The following is a 17,605-nucleotide window of genomic DNA, read 5'->3' as shown; positions in this document are numbered from 1 at the left end:
ATATTAAAACGAATTAGAGATGCATGCATTATTTAGTAACATGACGTTGTCAATAGCAGGATTTTATGTATAGTAAAAAAAGATTACGGTGATTTCTAACCAAATCCTCTTACAAATACGGGGTTGGCTATCCACTATGTCATGTTTGAATGTTGTTGGAAGTTATACGGAGGGAGTGACATCAGAAAGAGTGTCGGACGGACGAAGAGAGTTTGAGGCGAACGGAGAAGGAGATGGAGAGTTCGCAAAAGGACAAATCGAGGTGGTGCCGTAGTCGGAAAAGATGGAGCTACTAGCATCAACTCAGCCATTGAGCAAGCCATCGGGGAGGGAGGGAGAGAGGAGAGAGAGAGGGTTTGGGTTGTTTGGAAAATTGTAAAAATTGTAAAACACAACTGTTTTGGAAACTCTCGGAATTTGCACGGATGATCTTATCATAGTTAACTAATTTGGTATATTAAACTCATGTTAAAGGCCGGATTAGTGTTTATTGTTTAACCATAATGACTCAATATAATTCTTCCAATAACCTTCATATATGTCAGAAGATTGGCTAAATATCACCTAAAAATAAATGTCAAATGCAAGCATTCTTAGCAATTTTTTACAGTATTAAATTATACACAGTAGTAAATAAAGCAAAATCGAGTTCAAGCAAGCAATTGAAGAATCATAGGCACAGAGAAGGAATACGTTGTGTTAAAACGTAGTAATTGTTGAGAACGGAAATTTCTGAACACCTGTGTTTCTACTTTTTAAGGCTTTATAAATTATAATACATATCTGCTTAATTCTTAATTCATAAAAACATTAATCTGATATTTTGCTATCTCACTTAAACTTTAATTTTCAAGATTTTTACCACTGTACATCTAAAATGGCAATGCCCTTTGGGAAAACAAGAGAGAGAAAGATAAATGTTAAAAAGTAAATTTAAAAAAAAAAAAGAGCATAGTAAATCATCATCTCAACATGTTGTAAGCAGGTAAATCTTTGACACTGAAGATGTCGTCAAGAGCAAGCTCCCTCTCTAACTGCGTTCTCGTGGACTTCAAAACATCCTAATCAAAATGAAAAAATAGATGAATGCATGAGAAGAATATCAAAGCAAACGTTAAAACCAAAATATATAATAATTAAGCTTTGGACTTAAACAAAGTTAATGATATATTACATTGAATTCCATATAAGTAGCACGCTTTGCTAGCCATTGAGCATCCATCATTTGAAAGGCAACACAATAAAGCATATCAAATGCCATTTCATCCTCCTCAAGAAGTTTTAGGAAACGGATTCCTGATGAAGATGATGGAGACCCTGCAAGGAAAATATTTCTTCAGATAACATTACATATCAACACCAAGTACAATTAAGGAAAACCCTATACTTACTAAAATCCCTGAAGGCTTTATAAAAATTATAAATAAATGAATCAATAAATCTTTCAAAGGTGGCATGGTAAATAAGATTTCATATCAAGTTAGATACAACCACATTAGAAAAACTAGCTATTGGAGAATCCAAGGCTTTGTAACCCAGAATTCCCAGGAATCCCACTTTCGATGTGATACTCAAGTCTCATCTTGTGATTGGATCCTAAAACCTTACATCCATAAAAGTAAACCCATTGTTTTTTATCAATGGAGAATTTATGTTACCTGCTTGTAGATCCAACATCTGCACCAACATAAAAGAAATATTGATTCCAGCCACGGCAAACGGATATTCCCACTCTGCTCTGACTCCATCTTTTTTATGCAATAGTCTCTGAAATGATTCCTATAACAGTGGCAAGAAAAGATGTACTTGACTAACTAAAATCACACTGCTTATAAAGTATGTAACACAATAGTAGTCCTACTGTGCTTGCACAAAAAAGTGAAGATGCAGAAAGTCATTTTTAAACATGCACAGTGAACTGCTTATGTTGTTCTCATTGAAAGTGTTCTGTTTAGAGGAAAATGCAATCATTGTTAAGGCCATTATATATAGGAAGAGATTGTGTTTACTGGCTTTCTTTGGTTATCTTTAAGTGCATTTTTATTAAGCGAGTTTCAGATTCATTTTATGAGATGGAAGAATGAACAATTATATTGAATTTGCTCTAATATAACAGCCTCATTATTTTCCTCCTTAACTTGAATGAATATCATTTGTCTATCAAGAAAACAAATATTGAGGTTTGACAACAGAGGTTTGAGGTAATATAATGGAGCTGAATCTAAACAATAATAAGCTTTCATATAATAGCTTATCTTTGTTTTCACACTGGGTCAAGTTTTGTGCTCATTTATTGGTAGTCACAAGACAGTCAAACGTGTAAATAAGAGACCATGAATCACTCCTAACAAAAATGGCAGGGTGGGGTCGCGGGGGAAAATTTTGGAATGGAGCAGAGAAGTCCATAGAAAGGTCAAATAAATATTTAAAGGAGAACCGAACTGATAATGTATTATAGTTTACCAGTCACGCAAGGACAATGTGTTGATGAATGCAAAAATGAAAATACAGTAGAAGAACTTACAGGGTACTTCAGGGCAAAAAAGATGAGATTCTCTAATGATATAAATCCTCCACCCCTGCAGACCATGGTTAAATAGTATACAGTCAGTTATTCATAATACAAAACTAAGATTAACAACAAAAACAAAGCCTTATTCCACTAAGTGAGGTCGGCTACATGAATCAAAGTCGAAGGACACTATTGCATAATAAATTAATGGATAAAACAGTGACTGTAGAAGAAACATTGATAGCAAGGAAACTTTTGTTGGAGATGTGACACATTTGGGAACTATCAATACATATAAGATGTGCAGAATATTCTCAGGCACCTTCCATTATGAAGCAAATAAAGTCTAAATCGCCTTTCCCATAAAAATAAACAAATAAAGTCTAAATGGCGTGAAATAACCGCTGAATAATGTTTACCATACTCATCCCCCCACCCCCAAAAAAAGCTCCATTTCCCAATGTACAATGTATTGCTTTGATCACACACCTAAAATCTGTTGAAGGGTCTGAGCCTTGCCATCCCATGTCCTTCCAAAGCTCTGATTTAAGTGAAGGAAGCTCCCTGTCAGGGTAAGCCAATTTCCATAATTGTTTAAGTGCATCCTGAAACAAGGAAAAAAATGAAATCCTAATCTCAATCAAAAAAAGTTTATGTTTTTCTTTTTTCATTATTGGTGGGGGGAGATACAAGAAGCAATCATTCAAGACGGAAAGAAGAACTACTGACATTCATTATATTTGTTTCTATTTATACCATAGATTCTCTAAAATAATGTGCACTAGGTATCAATGTACTAATATAGACATGCAACAAAGAAACGGATAGTAATTTTCTTTGCAACCTATTGGTTAATCCAATAAGGCAACTCAATTTAAAATATTTCTATTTCTCCCTAAACATTTCCTTATTAACATGAATTTGCACGTCAAGTAGTTATTGTCACCACATTGCAGATTAACAACATTAAGACTGTTTATTAAGTAAGCCATGCAAAGCAAACTTGAGCAGTAGCATAAAAGTGAAGATTGGATCAGAACAAGAGAAAAAATTGGACATGATAGAATGCGGGGTATAGTAGCGAATTTCAGAATATGGATTTCAAAATTACAAAACTTGCATCAACCACATACTTGGTGCTCTGTTTTGGAACCATCAAAGGGCACTTCAAGCCGGTGCCTCAAATTTCTGAGTCTTTCTTCCTACAAAAGAAATAAATAACAAAGAACAATAAGCAACAGGTTACATAACAAATAATATATAAACTACAAACAATAGATAAAATTCTACAAAATGCAATAAGATGTCATTCTTCAACATATACTAATATAAAAGATAGGCACACTCCAAAAATAAGACAATGAAGGAATCAAAATACTGATGAATTATAAGTTTGAATATATTTATTAAGGCTTGCTTTTATCATGTGAAAAATTTACATTAATATTTCAACAAAATACACATAATCAGTTCTAAATAAACATCCACTGCCCGCCTACGTCTTTACAAACAATACCTCAGACATTCAAGACACTGAGTCGCAATATCAAACTAACTCCAGTGATGAGACCATACAAGCATATACAATGACAATCTTTTCATATTAGATTGAGTCGACTACATATACAATGACAAAATTGTGCTATCTTAATTATCCTGCAGCTTCTTCACTTACTGAACCTCCTAATTGATGTGCAGTATTGTGCACCCTTTAGTTCTCAAATGACAACAGTCGGCTAAGTTGGGGTTGGTGGGCATTGATTCAAAAGGCATGATAAAAAAAAAAAGTCTGTTAAATTCATAGTTTATCAATTGAATTTTCACCTAGGATTCCAAAATATGTGGGGTTTAGAGAGAATATTCAAAAGCAAAAGCATTTGAATCTATTTGCCAAAGGATCAAGGTCTTGATCACTTGATTTACAAAACGATAAGTACATGATAATTCAAAATACAATAACACTACACATACCTGCAGGGAGCTAAGAGAAAGAGGATGCATCTTATTGTTTGGCCCATTTAGAGCAGTAGAAGGTAAAGATAGAATACGCCCGATAAGTGATCCAGATCCTAGTACAATGTTTGCTGCAAATGCAATATTAATAATTAGTTACAGATCACTAAATCATTTGTGCACTAGAAAAGCTCATTTTTACAGAAAGCACACATACAACCGAATGTCTACTATTTCATAGTAAAGCTTCATATGTTTTCCCCAAGCACTAAAATGGGGCTATTAGAAATATAGAAAGATAAATCATCATAATCCTATAAAAATAGGAAAATAATAAAATAATAAAGAAAACCATAGATTTTTTATTCTTTGCTTTATAAGATTTCAAACTCAAGTAATGCTACACAACCACTACGTGCCTCCAAACTCCATTCCTAGCCTATTATCAGTCACCCTCCTCAATTCAGTCAATTAAATCTTCTAATTATAATAGAAATTTGGAGTTAAAAATAATTGTATAAACTGCTACTATAAATATTAGGACTTTTAAGGGGGAAAAGGATGTTCATTGCCTTTATTTTTACTCGATTCCCAACAAAAGCAAGGGATTTTAATCCCCTTTAACCAGAAGTGGTGCAAAATTATGTCCAGAAAAATCTAGGATAGAACTCATGAACTGTGAACACAAGAAAAATATGCCATCATAAATGCAGGGTTTCCTACAGTAAAAAGGGCGAAAAAGGGGAGAATAAAGGGCAAAAAATAATATGGTAAAAAGGATGTGTCCTTCGGCATATAAAGGGAGAATAAGCTATTTGCCTAATTGGAGAAGATAACTAAAACAACAAATTACTTATTAACAAAAAAGCCAGTGACAAACAGTCAATTATTGCGATTCTTGCTAACCAATGTGAAACAACAAACCACTTCATTATTCATATCATGGAGGCTTAGCTGTAACTATGAGGGAAGTCAAAACTAAATCATACACATACCAAACCACTGTGCCCACTGCGCAATATGGTTCGAAAATAAGAATGTCCAATGAAACTGTGCTTTCTTCCTCTCATCATCCCAAGTATCATCAAGTTCATTTGTCTGTATAAGAATAAAAAAATCACAATTTAAGAACAGATTAAACAAATGAATTTAGAATAAAAACCAAACCAAAACAGATAACCACAAAGAATCTCTTACCCTCCTACTACCATATGATTCATCATCACCCAGTAAGGGCTCACTCAAATTATCCAATCCCGAACTCTCGTAGTGTGCCCTGCTTCTATCACCAACATCCCCATGATGGAGCCTTCTTCTCAGTGTTCTTGATGACATCAATATGACTCTTTATAATTGGCTAGCCTATCAGCCAAAAACAGAACCTTTTCTAAGAAACCAGCAAGCTCAAGACCATAATCATCAATATACCAGATATTAAATTAGACCCAAAACAAAAGCAAATATTTTTTATTGATCACTCGGCTGCTGAGCATTACTATGATCCATCAAGCACCAAAACATTCCCTCATTCCCTCTAATTTTGCTAACCCTAGATGAAAAGCTTATCAAATTGATCAACTAAATCGCAGTAAAAACAACATAATGAACCAAAATTGAGCTGATACTTCAATACGGGGCACAAGTGCACAACAACGATGGAAACAAACACGATAAACACACACACATACATGAATTAAGAGAAGCAATTTCATATACCCTAAAGAGGAAAGATGAAAAGTTTACTATTTGAATTTTTTTTCTTAAAGAAAAATGGGCTCCTTTTGCTTCCTCAGCTGATGCCGAATCGAATAATGTAGGATGCGGATTAACAGAAATTGGGGGCGAAGGGTTCTTACTATTTGTACCTTAATTTCACGGAGGGAAAGGAATCCTCGTACGTAAATGCAAAACAACCTAAGAAACCGGAAGGGTTTATAAATTTCAAAGAACTAATATTGCTTATATCCAATTGCTATTGCTTTTCGTGCATGTTAAGGAAAATTTTGAAAAAAAAAAGAATGAAGAAAATAATAAAATAATTGAGAGAGAAGGAAAGAATCGAAGTTTTGGTGTGTTACCGAATCAAGAGAGTAGCCACAGCTGAAACGCGTTCTGGTTTGGGTGTGCAAGCTCTTGACTTGTTTTTTGGGTAAATGGCAACCAACTGACCAAGGAAAGCAAGGAAAACGAACATAAATTATTCTTATTAATTTTTCATATTTATACATTTTATTATTATATATTTAAATAAAAAATAAAAGTAAATTAAATTTTTATATTATGTTCTAATTTATCACTATTTATGCTCCGACCCAAAAAATAAAACCAAACCCAAAAAGAACAGAAATCCACCCAATAAAAATAGCCTCATCAACTCCTACTTGACCTCATAGAGATTGGGCACGATGACAACAGTTCAACCTTATTTATTTGAATAAACAACAACCTCCTAAGATATTTTTCACTTATCTCGAAGGGAGATCTTAACAACTTCCTTAGAAAAAGAGAACTGTTATCCACTACTTACGGTGGAACTGCTCCAAAAAGGTGGTTATTTTTTCTACTATAAATACACTAACACTCTCAGGTATATTCAGAATTCAATCTACAAAAAACCTGCCTAAAGTCTTTGCTAACTTAAGCATTAGAGTCTCTTGCAGGTACCACCCTCTACCTCCTCACAAAGAACTCAAACGGCAGCTCTTCGGCACCAACACAAGTTGGACGCTGCCTCAGAAGGAATCTGAACCTCACGTTCTGGCCCTAATCATCGTTTCAGGTATTGGCACCGTTGCCGGAGACCTGGAAGTCTACACATATGAATGGTGGACAATCAATTCGAAGATGGCTATACGGCATCTGAATCGGAACCGGAGCCTCACAACGACAATTGAGCACTTGTGTTACCTCCACCATGAGAAAGAACAAGTACCCCCCACAGAGAAGGTACATCAGAAAACCCGCCACCATGGCGGATCCATTCAGAGATCCACCCACCCGAAGATGAAGAACCTCCTCATCCCACGGTGATACTAGGACTCGTACATGGGCATCGCGATCGATTAGAACAACTTGAGCCAAAAGTTGAATGGACAGCAAGAAGCAAAAAGGGAATTACGAAAAGAGGTACGACGACAAAGAGAGCTGGAGGAAAAGCTCTTGAGATTAGAGGTCGACCTAAGAAGTCGGAGAAATCGGGCCAAAAGAGAGAAAAGTTCTCTTGGATGGGAGGACCATTCATTGAAGCATTCATGCGAGCACGGATTCCCAGGAACTTTAAAAGTCTCGATAAGGATCTCTACGATGGAATGATCGACTCAAGACATCCCCTCAAAAGTCAGATGTACCTAGCTGATGAGTCCGATGTAACTCATTGCAAGGCCTTCCCGACAACACTGACCAAAGCAGTGATGAAATGGTTTGATAACTTACCGTCCAGGTCAGTGACTTGCTTTGATGACCTGGCAAGGAAGTTTCTGAACCGATGTTCAATTCAAAAGAATAAAGTCAAACATGCTTCGAATCTCTTAGGGGTAAAATAAGAGGTTGGTGAAGCACTCTGAGATTATATAGAAAGATTCAACAAAGCTTGCTTGGAAATACAAAACTTACTTCTTGAACCAGTGATAATGGGTTCGTTAACGGCCTTAGAGAATGGACGTTTTTCCAATCCATATCCAAGCGACACCCGACATCCATGTATAATGTACAAGAACAGGCAGAGAAGTATATCAACATGGAGGAGAACTTCTGACTTGGAGATCTCGTTCCAAAGCCAAACCTTCCCTACCAAACTCGGGATAAAGAGAAGGAGACAATGAAAAAAGTGGAGTATATCTCAGAGAAGCCTCGAAGATACCACAACTACACTCCACTCCGAGTTTCTCTTGTCGATATTTACAAAGAGATTTGTCACACTGAAAAAATTTTACCTCCTCGCCCCATTAAACACAAAAAGGCCAGAAGTAGAATAGAATATTGCGAGTATCACAAACTATATGAGCATTCTATCAATGACCGTTATGATCTGAAAAATGTTATAGAAAAGTTGGCTGAAGAAGGTAAAGTAGAAAGATACCTCGCTAAAAGGACGGATGACATAGGAAAAAGGAAAAAAGATATAAAGATGGAAGTCGGTAAGATCGGCCACCACAAAACCCCGATAGGCACATACACATGATAAATGGCAGATTTGCAGGAGGAGGAGTTACTAAGTCCTCAGGCAAAACACATCTTAAAGAGGTATAAAGTTAGGAAAGACAGTGGAGCTCTCAATCTACTAAAGGTGGCAATGGGTAGGGTAGGGTAGGGTTTGAACCCAACCCTAACCCTACCTGTGGGTTAAGTTTTTAATCAACACTCAACTCTACCCTACCGGCGGGTTGAAAAACACCCAACCCTAACACTACCCGCACTCAACATGCGGGTATCCGACCCTAACTGCGGGTTGACTGATAAACCACTATTTTATGGTTTACAATGTGTTTAATTGTATGGTTTTATCATGGTCTTTACCCACTTATTCATATAATTAGCATGCATTTATATTTCCTTCCTAAAATTATTACATGATTGAAAACATGCTTTTTTGGTCTTAATTTAGCTAATCTTAATCCTCTCTTATTACCATTCGATGCCTTGATCTGTGTGTTAAGTGTTTCAGGCTTCATAGGGCAGGAATGGGTAGAGAATGAAGAAGAAGTGTGCAAAGATGGAAGGAATACAAGGAATTGAGAAGATGACCAGCGAAAAGTCACGCGGTCGCGTGGCTCACGAAACCGCGTGAAATATAAGAAATCAGAGTGACGATCGCATGGCTCACGCGACCGCACGGATTGGAAAATCACAAGTGACGCGGAAGCGTGGACAACGCGAACGCGTGGCAGGAAAAAACGCGAATGACGCGTCCGCATGGATGACGCGATCGCGTGACGTGCGCGATCTGCAGAATTATAAAAGTCGCTGGCAGAGATTCTGGGCTGCATTTCAACCCACTTTTCGGCCCAGAAACACAGATTAAAGTCAGGAATGCATCCATTCAAGGAGTATCCGAATTTTCAGTCACTTTCCATGATTTAGGTTTAGTTTGGAGAGAGGTTCTCTCCTCTCTCTCTTTAGAATTTAGGATTTAGGATTTCTCTTAGTTTTAGGAGTAACTCTCGACCCCAGGTTCAATATTCCTTTTACAATTTAATTTCTCTTCTATTTTTGTTTACTCTGAAGCTTTTATTGTGTTTGATTGATGTTGTTCAATTGGCTGTTGATATTGTCCATGTTAGAATTGACATTTTTATTTAATGATATTTGAGGTATTTTGGTGGACGAAATTGTGATCACTTGTTCTTTCTATTTGTGGGATGTTTACTCTGATGACATTGTTTATTTTCACAACTCCGTTCAACTAACCAGCAAGTGTACTGGGTCGTCCAAGTAATAAACCTTACGTGAGTAAGGGTCGAATCCACAGAGATTGTTGGTATGAAGCAAGCTATGGTCACCTTGTAAATCTCAGTCAGGCAGATTAAAATTGTTTATGGGTTTTCGAAAAATGCAAGTTAAGGAAATAAACAATAAAAGGGATAGAACACTTATGCAGATTCATTGGTGGGAATTTCAGATAAGCGGATGGAGATGCTATAGAGCTCTCGGACGCCTGCTCTCCTACTCCTTCTACTCAATCCTTCTTACTCCTTTCCATGGCAAGCTTTGTATAGGGGTTCACCATCAACTGTGGCTACTTTCATTCCTCACGGGGAAATATCCTGTGCGGCTGTCACTCGCACAGCTAACCAGTCTGGAGGCATCACCCATGGCTGATGGCTACATCCCATCCTCGCAGTGAAAACTATGCTAACGCACTCTGTCACAGTACGGCTAATCACCGGTTGGTTCCCGCTCCTACTGGAATAGAATCCCTCTTTTGCGTCTGTCACCAACGCCCAGCAGGTTAAAGTTTGAAGCACGTCACGGTCACTCATTACCGGAATCCTACTCGGAACACCACAGACAAGGTGGACTTTCCGGATTCCCAGGATCCTACTCGGAATACCACAGACAAGGTGAGACTTTCCGGATCCTCATAAATGCCGCCATCTATCTAGCTTATACCACGAAGATTCTGTTGGGGAATCTAAGAGATACGCATTCAAGCTCTGTTGCATGTAGAACGTAAGTGGTTGTCAATCACGCGCGTTCATAAGTGAGAATGATAATGAGGGTAATCTGACTCATAACATTCATCATGTTCTTGGGTACGAATGGATATCTTGGAATAAGAATAAAAGAGATTTGAATAAAAGAAGATAGAATTTCATTAATACTTGAGGTACAGCAGAGCTCCACACCCTTAATCTATGGTGTGCAGAAACTCCACCGTTGAAAATACATAAGCAAAAGAGGTTCAGGCATGGCCGAATGGCCAGCCCTCTCCATGATCAAGTGACCGAATAATGAAAGACTTAAAGTGGTCAAAAGATGTCTAATACAATAGATAAATGTCCTATATATACTAGACTAGCTTCTAGGGTTTACATGAGTAAGTAATTGATGCATAAATCCACTTCCGGGGCCCACTTGGTGTATGCTTGGGCTGAGCTTGATCATTCCACGAGTTAAGGCATTTCTTGGCGTCAAACTTCAGGTTATGACGTGTTTTGGGCGTTCAACTCCGGATCATGACGTTTTTCTGGCGTTTAACTCTAGACAGCAGCGTGTACTTGGCGTTTAACGCCAAGTTACGTCGTCATTCTTCGAATAAAGTATGGACTATTATATATTGCTGGAAAGCCCTGGATGTCTACTTTCCAACGCCGTTGAGAGCGCGCCAATTGGAGTTCTGTAGCTCCAGAAAATCCATTTCGAGTGCAGGGGAGGTCAGATTCCAACAGCATCAGCAGTCCTTTTGTCAGCCTTCTTCAGAGTTTTGCTCAAATCCCTCAATTTCAGTCAGAATTTACCTGAAATCACAGAAAAACACACAAACTCATAGTAAAGTCCAGAAATGTGAATTTAACATAAAAACTAATGAAAACATCCCTAAAAGTAACTTAAACTTACTAAAAACTATATAAAAACAATGCCAAAAAGCGTATAAATTATCCGCTCATCGCAACACCAAACTTAAATTGTTGCTTGTCCCCAAGCAACTGAAAATCAAATAGGATAAAAAGAAGAGAATATACTGTAAAGTCCAAAATATCAATGAATATTAATTTAATTAGATGAGCGGGGCTTGTAGCTTTTTGCTTCTGAACAGTTTTGGCATCTCACTTTTTCCTTTGAAGTTTAGAGTGATTGGCTTCTCTAGGAACTTAGAATTTCAGATAGTGTTATTGACTTTCCTAGTTAGGCATGTTGATTCTTGAACACAGCTACTTTTGAGTCTTGGCTGTGGCCCTAAGCACTTTGTCTTCCAGTATTACCACCGGATACACAAATGCCACAGACACATAACTGGGTGAACCTTTTCAGATTGTGACTCAGCTTTGCTAAAGTCCCCAGTTAGTGGTGTCCAGAGCTCTTAAGCACACTCTTCAGCTTTGGATCACGACTTTAACCATTCAGTCTCAAGCTTTTCACTTGGACCTTCATGACACAAGCACATGGTTAGGGACAGCTTGATTTAGCCGCTTAGGCCTGGATTTTTAATTTCCTTGGGCCCTCCTATCCATTAATGCTCAAAGCCTTGGATCCTTGCTTTAAAAATTTCGCCACTTTTTTTTTTCACTGCTTTTTCTTGCTTCAAGAATCAATTTCATGATGTTTTTCAGATCATCAATAACATTTCTCTTTGTTCATCATTCTTTCAAGAGCCAACAATTTTAACACTCATAGACAACAAGATCAAAAATATGCACTGTTCATTCATTCATTCAGAAAACAAAAATTATTGCCACCACATCAATATAATTAAATTAAATTCACTAATAATTTCGAAAATTATGTACTTCTTGTTCTTTTGAATTAAAACATTTTTCTTTTAAGAGAGGTGAAAGACTAATGGATTTTATTCATAGCTTTAAGGCATGGTTACACACTAATGATCATGAAGTAGAGACACAAAAACATAGATAAACATAACACTTAAAAACCGAAAACAGAAAGAAAATAAAGAACAAGGAATGAATCCACCTCTAGTGGCGTCTTCTTCTTGAAGGACCAATGATGTTCTTCAACTCTTCTATGTCCCTTCCTTGCCTTTGTTGCTCCTCCCTCATTGCTCTTTGATCTTCTCTTATTTCTTGGAGAGTGAGGGCGTGTTCATGATGTTCCACCCTTAGTTGTTCCACATTATGGCTCAAGTCTTCTAAGGAGGTACTGAGTTGCTCCCAATAGTTGTTGGGAGGAAAGTGCATTCCATGAGGCATTTGTTGATGATGAACTTCCTCATGTTCTCCTTGGGGGCCGTGAGGAACTTCCCTTGTTTGCTCCATCCTTTTCTTGGTGATGGGCTTGTCTTCTTCAATGGAGACATCTCCATCTATGATAACTCCGGCTGAATAACATAGATGGCATATGAGGTGGGGGAAGGCTAGCCGTGCCAAGTATGAAGGCTTGTCAGCTATTTTGTAGAGTTCATTAGAGATGACTTCATGAACCTCTACTTCCTCTCCAATCATGATGCTATGAATCATGATGGCCCGATCCACAGTAACTTCAGATCGGTTGCTTGTAGGGATGATGGATCTTTGGATGAACTCCAACCATCCTCTAGCTACAGGCTTGAGGTCCAGTCTTCTTAGTTGGACTGGTTTGCCTTTGGAGTCTACTCTCCATTGGGCGCCTTCCACACAAATGTCCATTAGGACTTGGTCCAATCTTTGATTGAAGTTGACCCTTCTTGTGTAGGGGCGTTCATCACCTTGCATCATGGGTAGATGAAACGCCAACCTCACATTTTCCGGACTGAAATCTAAGTATTTCCCCCGAACCATTGTGAGATAGTTCTTTGGATTCGGGTTCATACTTTGATCATGGTTCCTAGTGATCCATGCATTAGCATAGAACTCTTGAACCATCAATATTCCAACTTGTTGCATAGGGTTGGTTATGACTTCCCACCCTCTTCTTTGAATTTCATGTCGGATTTCCGGATACTCGTTCTTTTTGAGCTTGAAAGGGACCTCGGGGATCACCTTCTTCTTTGCCACAACATCATAGAAGTGGTCTTGGTGGCTCTTGGAGATGAATCTCTCCTTCTCCCATGACTCGGAAGTGGAAGCTTTTGCTTTCCCTTTTCCTTTTCTTGAGGAAACTCCGGTCTTGGGTGCTATTGATGGTGAATGAAAAATAAAAAGCTTAGGCTTTTTACCACACCAAACTTAAAATTTGCTCGTCCCGAGCAAAAAAAGAAAAGAAGAGTAGAAGAAGAAGAAGAGAATATGGGAAGAGAGGGAGAAGAGGGGTTCGGCTATAGGAGAGAAGAAGGGGTTTGTGTTGTGTGAAAATGAAGAAGAAAGGAGAGGTATTTATAGGGAAAGGGGGGGTTTATGGGGAAGAGGAGGTTGATGTGAATGGTGAATGGGGTAATTGGGAAGAGGAATTGAGGTGATTGGTGAAGGTTTTTGGGAAGTGTGACATTGAAAATGAGATTTGGAATAAGAGGGTGTGATTAGGATTAAAAGAAAAGGTAGGTGGGGATCCTGTGGGGTCCACAGATCCTGAGGTGAAAAGAAATACCATTCCTTCACCCTATAGGCGTGTAGATTGCCTTCATGCATCATTCTGGCATTCAAACGCCCATTGGTGCATGTTCTGGGCGTTAAACGCCCATGTGATGCATGTTTCTGGCGTTGAACGCCAGTTTCAAGCTTGTTTCTGGCGTTCAGCGCCAGATTGTCCTCTGTGTGCGCATCCTGGCGTTAAACACCAGGATGTAGCTTGTTTTGGGCGTTCAGCGCCAGAAAGATGCTCTGTTCTGGCGTTGAACGCCAGCCAGATGCATCTTCTGGGCGTTGAACGCCGGCCCGTGCGTCCTCCAGGGTGAAAAATTTTTTTTCTTCTGTTTTTGACTCTGTTTTTAATTTTTTTGATTTTTTCGTGACTCCTCATGATCATGTACCTAATTAAACACAAAAATAACAAAGAAACAAAATAAAATAAAATTTAGATAAATAAAATTGGGTTGCCTCCCAACAAGCGCTTCTTTAATGTCAATAGCTTGACAGTGGCTCTCATGGAGCCACAGAGTGATCAAGTCAATTTAGTGTGTTGTCTCCACACCAAACTTAGAGTTTGGATATGGAATTTGAACACCAAACTTAGAGTTTGGTTGTGGCCTCACAACACCAAACTTAGAGGTTGATTGTGTGGGCCCTTCTTGACCTTGAACTGAGAGAAGCTCTTCATGCTTACTCTCCTTTGTCACAGAGGGATGACCATGTGCTTGAAACACAAGGTATTCCCCATTTAATTGAAGGACTAACTCTCCTCTGTTGACATCTATCACAGCTTCTGCTGTGGCTAGGAAAGGTCTTCCTAGGATGATGCATTCATCATCTTCCTTCCTAGTATCTAGGATTATGAAATCAGCAGGGATGTAAAGGCCTTCAACCTTCACTAGCACGTCCTCTACCATTCCATAAGCTTGTCTTATTGACTTGTCTGCCAATTGTAATGAGAACAATGCAGGTTGTACCTCAATGATCCCCAGCTTCTCCATTACAGAGAGTGGCATAAGGTTTATCCCTGACCCAAGATCATATAGAGCTTTTTCAAAGCTCATGGTGCCAATGGTGCAAGGTATTAAAAATTTGCCAGGATCTTGTTTCTTTTGAGGTAGAGTTTCCTGAATCCAAGTTTCCAATTCACTAATGAGCAGGGGAGGTTTACTTTCCCAAGTCTCATTACCAAACAGCTTGGCATTCAGTTTCATGATAGCTCCTAAATATTGAGCAACTTGCTCTTCAGTCACAGCTTCATCCTCTTCAGAGGATGAATATTCTTCAGAGCTCATGAATGGCAGAAGGAGATTTAATGGAATCTCTATGGTCTCTGTATGAGCCTCAGATTCCTCAGGATCCTTAATAGGAAACTCCTTCTTGCTTGAGGAACGTCCCAGGAGGTCTTCCTCACCAGGATTTTCGTCCTCCTCCTCCTTGATGCATTCGGCCATGTTGACTAAGTCAATGGCTTTGCACTCTCCTTTTGGATTCTCTTCTATATTGCTTGGGAGAGTACTGGGAGGAGTTTCAATAACTTTCTTACTCAGCTGGCCTACTTGTGCCTCCAAATTTCTAATGGAGGATCTGGTTTCATTCATGAAACTAAAAGTGGCCTTTGACAGATCAGAGACTATATTAGCTAAATTAGAATTATTTTGTTCAGCATTCTCTGTCTGTTGCTGAGAAGATGATGGATATGGCTTATTATTATTCAGCCTATTGCGTCCACCATTATTAAAGCCTTGTTGAGGCTTTTGTTGATCCTTCCAGGAGAAATTTGGGTGATTTCTCCATGATGGGTTATAAGTGTTTCCATAAGGTTCACCCAAATAATTAACCTCTGCCATGACAGGGTTCTCAGGATCATAAGCTTCTTCAGAAGCTGCCTCTCTAGTAATGTTGGATGCATGTTGCAATCCATTCAAATTTTGAGAGATTATGTTGACCTGTTGAGTCAACATTTTGTTCTGAGCCAATGTGGCATTCAGAGCATCAATTTCAAGAACTCCTTTCTTCTGAGGTATCCCATTATTCACAGAATTCCTCTCAGAGGTATACATGAACTGGTTGTTAGCAACCATGTCAATGAGTTCTTGAGCCTCTTCAGGCGTTTTCTTCAGGTGAATAGATCCACCTGCAGAATGGTCCAATGACATTTTCGAAAATTCAGAGAGACCATAATAGAATATATCTAATAGGGTCCATTCTGAAAACATGTCAGATGGACATCTCTTGGTCAACTGCTTGTATCTTTCCCAAGCTTCATAGAGGGATTCACCATCTTTTTGCTTGAAGGTTTGAACATCCACTCTCAGCTTGCTCAGCTTTTGAGGAGGAAAGAACTTATCTAAGAAGGCAGTAACCAGCTTATCCCAAGAGTTCAGGCTGTCCTTAGGTTGTGAATCCAACTATATTCTAGCTCTGTCTCTTACAGCAAAAGGGAAAAGCATGAGTCTGTAGACTTCAGGATCAACTCCATTCGTCTTTACAGTCTCACAGATCTGCAAGAATTCAGTTAAAAACTGATAAGGATCTTCAGATGGAAGTCCATAAAACTTGCAGTTTTGTTGCATTAAAGCAACTAGTTGAGGCTTAAGCTCAAAGTTATTGGCTCCAATGGCAGGAATGGAGATGCTTCTTCCATCAAACTTGGACGTTGGCTTTGTGAAGTCACCAAGCATTCTCCTTGCATTATTATTATTATTATTTTCGGCTGCCATGTCCTTCTCTTGTTCGAAAATTTCTGAAAGGTTATTTCTGGATTGTTGTAATTTAGCTTCTCTTAATTTTCTCTTCAGAGTCCTTTCAGGTTCTGGATCAACTTCAACAAGAGTGCCCTTTTCCCTGTTCCTGCTCATAAGAAAGAGAGAAGAAAACAAGAAGAGAAAGAGGAATCTTCTATGTCACAGTATAGAGATTCCTTTATGTTAGTAGAAGAAGAAGGGGGTAGAAGAATGAAGAATGGATTCGGATTTTTGGATGAAGAGAGGTGAAGAGCAGTGTTAGTAATTAAATAATTAAATAGAAGAAGAAAAGAGAAAGATGATTTTCGAAAATAATTTTTGAAAAGAGGTTAGTGATTTTCGAAAATTAAAGATGAATTAGAATTAAAATTTAAAACAATTAATTAATTAAAAAGAAATTTTGAAAAAGGGATGAGGTATTTTCGAAAATAGAAGAGGGAAAAGTAGTTAGGTGGTTTTGAAAAAGATAAGAAACAAACAAAAAGTTAGTTAGTTGATTGGAAAAGATTTGAAATCAAAATTTGAAAAAGATAAGAAGATAAGATATTTTGAAATCAAATTTTGAAAAAGATAAAATTTTTGAAAAAGATAAGATAAAAGATAAAAAGATATATTTTGAAAAAGATATTTTGAAAAAGATTTAATTTTTAAAAATTACTTAACTAACAAGAAACTACAAGATAAGATTCTAGAACTTAAAGATTGAACCTTTCTTAACAAGAAAGTAACAAACT

General features: G+C 37.9%; 1 protein-coding gene across 3 annotated transcripts; it reads right to left on the bottom strand.

Moving 5' to 3' along the window:
* Positions 1-729: 729 nt before the first annotated feature.
* LOC112696841 (uncharacterized) lies at positions 730-6,663 on the bottom strand. Of its 3 annotated transcripts, none has more exons than XM_072197228.1 (11): positions 6,544-6,659; positions 6,209-6,379; positions 5,663-5,827; positions 5,461-5,563; positions 4,484-4,596; positions 3,646-3,714; positions 3,002-3,117; positions 2,525-2,579; positions 1,659-1,779; positions 1,175-1,317; positions 730-1,061 (listed from the first exon to the last, which is right to left on the bottom strand). In XM_072197228.1, the coding sequence occupies exons 3-11, from the start codon at positions 5,798-5,800 to the stop codon at positions 963-965; spliced, it is 957 nt and encodes a 318-aa protein (XP_072053329.1). In that variant the 5' UTR covers positions 5,801-5,827; positions 6,209-6,379; positions 6,544-6,659; the 3' UTR covers positions 730-962. The 3 variants fall into 3 exon arrangements, with proteins under 3 accessions (XP_072053329.1, XP_025605526.1, XP_025605525.1); XM_025749741.2 differs by having other exon boundaries at positions 6,331-6,379; XM_025749740.3 differs by lacking the exon at positions 6,209-6,379 and having other exon boundaries at positions 6,544-6,663.
* Positions 6,664-17,605: the final 10,942 nt, after the last annotated feature.

The sequence above is a fragment of the Arachis hypogaea genome, chromosome 6, assembly GCF_003086295.3.
Source record: "Arachis hypogaea cultivar Tifrunner chromosome 6, arahy.Tifrunner.gnm2.J5K5, whole genome shotgun sequence".
NCBI lineage: Eukaryota > Viridiplantae > Streptophyta > Magnoliopsida > Fabales > Fabaceae > Arachis > Arachis hypogaea.
Note: the sequence above shows the minus strand (reverse complement) of the source record. Positions and strands in the feature narration are given on the sequence as shown.